Genomic DNA, 5,410 nt, shown 5'->3' with positions numbered 1-5,410 from the left:
ATTTGTGCTTTGAAATACACATTAACAGAATATTTGAGTTTGTGTGAATGTAAAATCCTACGTAGTAGTAGTAGTTGCGCTGTCCTAAACTAAGCCCTTCGTCGACGACTAACGTTATACTACGTGTAGTACATTAGTATATTTAATCCAATACTGAATGCAGAATCACACTAATTCAATTTACACCGAACTCAAAGAACTCAACTCAAAAATATCGCAATCACTTCCACATTTATGGAATTGTACCCCATTGCTGCCATGCATAGTGTAAACGATGTCGAATCCGATTGTGCCCATCAAATATATACAGTATATTCTACGTAACGATATTACCGGAACCCCGACAACCAACTGAGTCTACGCGTAGCAATCTGAAAGTTGAATACAAGGGAATACTGTACACTGTACAAAAATTGGAGGGGCAAGTATTGAAGTACTAGGTAGTTGCTTGTGTAGGTTGATGCTCCGAAGATACTTCGAAGTATAAGGAACATTTGTAGTTGTGGAAATATGCTTTCATCGTTCGTGTAATGATATCATTTCCACTAAGCCTAGCGACATTAATAGCATTTCCCTGATATGCTACTTTCTCATGGCCGTGGCCGCCTTGTGTGGTATACTAAGCTTACTTTTAATAGCATTTCCCCGATAGACTACTCATGGCTACTGCCGCCTTGTATAGTATGGTTTAAGCTTATTAAGCTTAGTTTAAGTGATGAGGTACTGTACTGTATTCAAAATCCAATTTAACTGTTACTACTCGGAGGACTTACCTCGAATTACTACCAGCAATGGTGCAGCTTACATAAAATAATACTGTGTAACTTATTGTACTTTTCACTCGTTTTGGCTATTCACACCATAAACCTGGGTGTACATGCAGGTAGCATGCCTGCCTGCATGTACTACGCGATGGAACAAGAAGATGGCGTGGTTTTCTACGATGTGGCACCATACGTACATCGCTGTACGGTAGAACTTCGGCGCAATGTGTCATTTGTAATATCAAAAGTTGTTCATGATGATGTCCCGAGAATAGCAGATATAACTTCGATTTGCACTTTTCAAATGTGCAAAAACGAGTGAGTTGACTTGTTAATGGAATTCACAAGGTGAGCAGCAGCCACCTTGCTCCTTTTTAATATCCAATCAGAGTCCATCACACCTTTCTTCTTACACACGATTGGCTATAACACTGACAGAAGATGTTCCAATTTTGAACTGTTTGGACGCTTGAATTTTGTAGAGCTTTGTGTGATGCTGCTCCAGAGAATTGTGCACTGATGAGTGTACTCCGACTATATCCAATGTTATTCTCCCCTTACAGCTAACATTATGTTGTGCGCTCGGTTGGGTCGCAATGCCGTGGTGGCTCTGGCGGGCCAACGCGGTGGCGCAAGAGGTCTTGGTAGCACTCATCGCAAAGTGCTAAATCCGCCACTTCAGCACTTGCGATGGGTGCCACTAAGACGTCTTGCGCCATCGTCCGCGCAACCACGTGATCGCACCGGCAGGGAGGTGTACGGCACCGACACGGGCTGGATGGTGGAATGAGGGATGACCAATTTCATTGGGTTAGTAGGCAAGTGGTGAAATGAGACCTGTTTGAATTGACCGAGTCCTTAATACCACATCACATGATCTTGCTCTCATACACAGCCTACATAATTATCTCAAGGCTCCTTGCATCAACCGCCATCACAGGAGTAGAATATATCGCAGCAGGACGTGATGTATCTACGCACTGATTTTCGTGATTTCACGGTATCTGATTGGACAAAATTGGACGACAATTTTGAATTCGCAAGGTGACCTGGCTTGCGAATTCCAAAAACAGACAGACACATGCAACATAAAATTAAACAATACAAACTTGAAGATATATTTAATTGAAATTATACAATTTCAGAATTATTTATGGAATTCGCAAGGTGATCCACCTTGAGCTTCATACAAAATTGCCTATTTCACCTTGCTTTTTCTGGTTAATGCATAAATGACCTCCCTATACCACTCTGTAACGAAACGTGACATCCTAAATCACGGTGCGGATTACAGTGAACCGGGGAGAAACTGGGCATGGTGTGGATACAATTCCTGTTGTACAGTTGTCTATGGACCAAAATCAAATAAACGCAAAAATCAATCAATGTCTGATTGGCTAAAATTCATGTAACGTTACAAGGGAAACTTGTTGCATATTTGTGAAACCTTAGATTAAGACGCCGAAAATAGCATACAAACAACGAAGTCCTTCGCACACACAATTACTAGACATATTACGTAGTAATTATACTAAAACTATTTCCGGTCGAGGAATGGCTTTTACAAAGGACTTCTTGATCGCGTCGGCAGAAATCCTATCCCAGGCTTTGATCGATCGCTTGATCATGGCCAAGCGCTTTTCACCTGCAGTGACCACGGGGGTTTCTTCGAGCCACAGGTGCAGTGCATTTTCTTGAATGGAACCATGACGCCAACCTCTAACGGTTGACACACGCCGGTGTATTTGGGAGGGAGCGGCTCTAGCACACTACACAAGTCATGAGCAATTGACTATGACGAGTCTTGGGTAACGCGAGCGTCGAAATTGTACACCAAGATGACGGTGGGTCCATGTATCTCATACTGTAGCATGTCAAGATACGTCCACCACACACAACCATTCATCCACCCACACTTTTGCACATCGTAGTAGTGTCCGCTGGGATACGTTGCAAGCTCGTGCTAGTCAATCGGGCCACCAGAAGTACCATGCACGTTGAAAAGGATATGTAATTTCGATCCTACACTAAAATTTCCAAACAATATCACATGAGTAGTGCGCCGTGGCACGGCAGGACAACATAACAGTGAGTCGGACAGAATCTTTCTTCCTCACATCAACCTATGATGACTTGCCGATTATCTTGCCGGGTGGCATTTCGTAGTAAACGGCCGTCTCATCCGCGTTGATATTGTGGCGGATAATTTGGTCGTTGTACTTGTTTCAAAACGTCGCCGCAAAGTCATTCAGGATGAGCGCCATGTCGAGTTCTGGGAGCTTCGTGTAGTATGGTATGAGTTTCGAAAAGCGGTGACGTGTGGCAAACGACTGGCACAAGCGTAGGAGTGACTTGTAGGGGTCCACGTTTCCGTCGACATACGTATCCATCCAAGCCTTGAGATAGGTCTTCGAGAAGTTTATCATGTGCATTGAGGTAAGGATGTGCTGATTGCGACGCGCATCCTTCATGAACGTGAGCAAGTCGTACTTGAAAGGGATCATGGCCCTTGGCGCCTTGTCCGCCGAGCGCCGGCCGTTTCGCGTGCTTGTAGCAGCCGTAAGCTTCGCATGGAGTGTCATCCAGATGGTCCATGTGTCCGTGGAATGCCATTCTCCATACAAAACTTACGGCTGCTGACACCAAGCCCATCGAATTGAGCAAGGTGCGCTTGTTTTTTTGCCAGGGTGTACAATTGCTGGTGCCGGCGTGGTGGCGTGAGATCGGCTGCAAGGAAGGTTTGAAGGATGGTTTGAAAGTGATGTTTTTGAAATGGTGAGCGTGGTTGATTTTGAAATGTCCGATCACAGCCATCTTAGTCAAATAAATCTGATTGGCTGACTATTTATTCAGTTTAACGATGAGTGTATTTTAAATAAAAATACATCACATTTTAGAGGTGGTCGAGTTTCTTGGGGGGGCCCAGTTTCTCCCCGGTTCGCTGTATCTAAAACACTGGGGTCTATGTAACAAACACCCAGGTTTATGGTGTGAATAGCCAAAACGAGTGAAAAGCACAATAGTATTTCGAAGTAGTATTCACCGTTGGTACGTTGTACAACGTTGTAGGCCTTCGTAATGGTGTTTAATGTTAGGATTGTACTTTACAGTACTGTTAGGATTGTCTCAGGGACGTTTTAGGTCAATAGTACCAAATTCCCTGAGTGAATGGGTATTTGGCCAATTGAGTGGGTGCGCCACTCACTTACTCGGGGAATTTGTCTTCGACGGGGTCTGGAAAGTGACAATACGTCAACACTAATTTGTGGATACAGTATGTTGTGTGTGGGTTTCCCAAGCTCGTTGAAGTCTGCAGGAGGGTTCTCGGGGTAAACCCCCTTCCGGAATCTGAATCGGTTGGCGATGTCAGAATCATCATTGAAGTCGCTTCGGTTAATATTGCGACATGTACACTATAACGACACAGGTATGATGATTGGTCCAAACTTGAATTATTTAAGCCAATTGTAAACCAATGATATTGTTTCCCAAGGACTGGAACCATCGAAATTTATTAAAATGTTTTGATACCCATACCATAACGACTCGGACGTGAAAACAATTTGGACAGAGCTTCGGACACAGAAGTATTTTAGGCATTAACTGGCTCGGACGGGAGGTTTTCCAAATGAGAAATAGTCTCATTTGCAGAAGAGCCAATCATACTCGAGTAAATTCATAGCTTAAGCCAATCACATTGTACCACTACAAATATTTCGACTTACTCCATTTCTATTGGCCCCTGCAAATGAGAGATTCTCTCATTTGCAGATTAGATTGGCGGAATAAAAATATATACAGTACAGTCATCCCCCGATTTTTGCAAACTGGTATAAAATAATATCCTTTGTAACACGAAACGATAATGGATGTAACAGGAAGTGGTCAAGGTGCATTACCGCCGCCGACAGTTGGACCGTGCTATCAACATTGTGAATTCGATGGAGGCGAGAGTGTCCGACGATGCGATGACGAAGAAACCCAAGATCTTTTACAGTGCCAGTGTACTCCAGGCAATGACGTGGTCAACCAAGGCGTGGGTGGATGTTACGACTGCGACAATTCAAAATTGTTGGAAGCATACCGGTACCGCTATTGTTCCCTGTGAGACTTTGATGTTTGCGTTTGACAAGTTCCGCATCGGCAATCCGATGTCAGTTGATTTGATTCTTAGCACTTAGATTAACTTCATATGTCAAGTTTGTTGTCATTAGGGAGATTTCGGAGATGAGTATTTATTTATTTATCTTTATCCTTAAAATAACCTCTGAAGCTTTATAGGGCTGAGGAAAACTCCGGAGCTTACAGTTAGGCCCTGTTCGGGCAACTTCACTGAACGATCACTGAACGTTTCAACACTGAACAACTTTATTCTGATTGGCTAACTTATCCGAAATCCGGATGCGTTCCGTGTCGGAAGTGTTCAGTGGTGGCACTTTCACCACGGGACTCGGAATCCAGTGTTGGGATCACCCCTCCCACCACTGGATGCAATTGATTGGAAATTCTATTTTCATACATATTTCAAGTGATATTATTCGAAAGTATCATTATGTAAATTGCATGGTTTGGCGGAGTCCACATGAGCGGCGAAGAATCGGCCGTCGGCTCATGCAGGTAGAGGTGGCTAGAGACCCTCCGCGAAT

General features: G+C 43.7%; 1 protein-coding gene across 1 annotated transcript; it reads right to left on the bottom strand.

Moving 5' to 3' along the window:
• Positions 1-2,989: 2,989 nt before the first annotated feature.
• On the bottom strand, positions 2,990-3,377 carry H257_18136 (hypothetical protein; the record flags this gene model as incomplete). Its single annotated transcript, XM_009847145.1, has 2 exons — positions 2,990-3,172; positions 3,255-3,377. The coding sequence occupies 2 exons, from the start codon at positions 3,375-3,377 to the stop codon at positions 2,990-2,992; spliced, it is 306 nt and encodes a 101-aa protein (XP_009845447.1).
• Between the last annotated feature and the right edge of the window lie 2,033 nt (positions 3,378-5,410).

The sequence above is a fragment of the Aphanomyces astaci genome (assembly GCF_000520075.1).
Source record: "Aphanomyces astaci strain APO3 unplaced genomic scaffold supercont1.139, whole genome shotgun sequence".
NCBI lineage: Eukaryota > Oomycota > Saprolegniomycetes > Saprolegniales > Verrucalvaceae > Aphanomyces > Aphanomyces astaci.
This window is presented reverse-complemented; position numbering and strand designations above follow the sequence as displayed.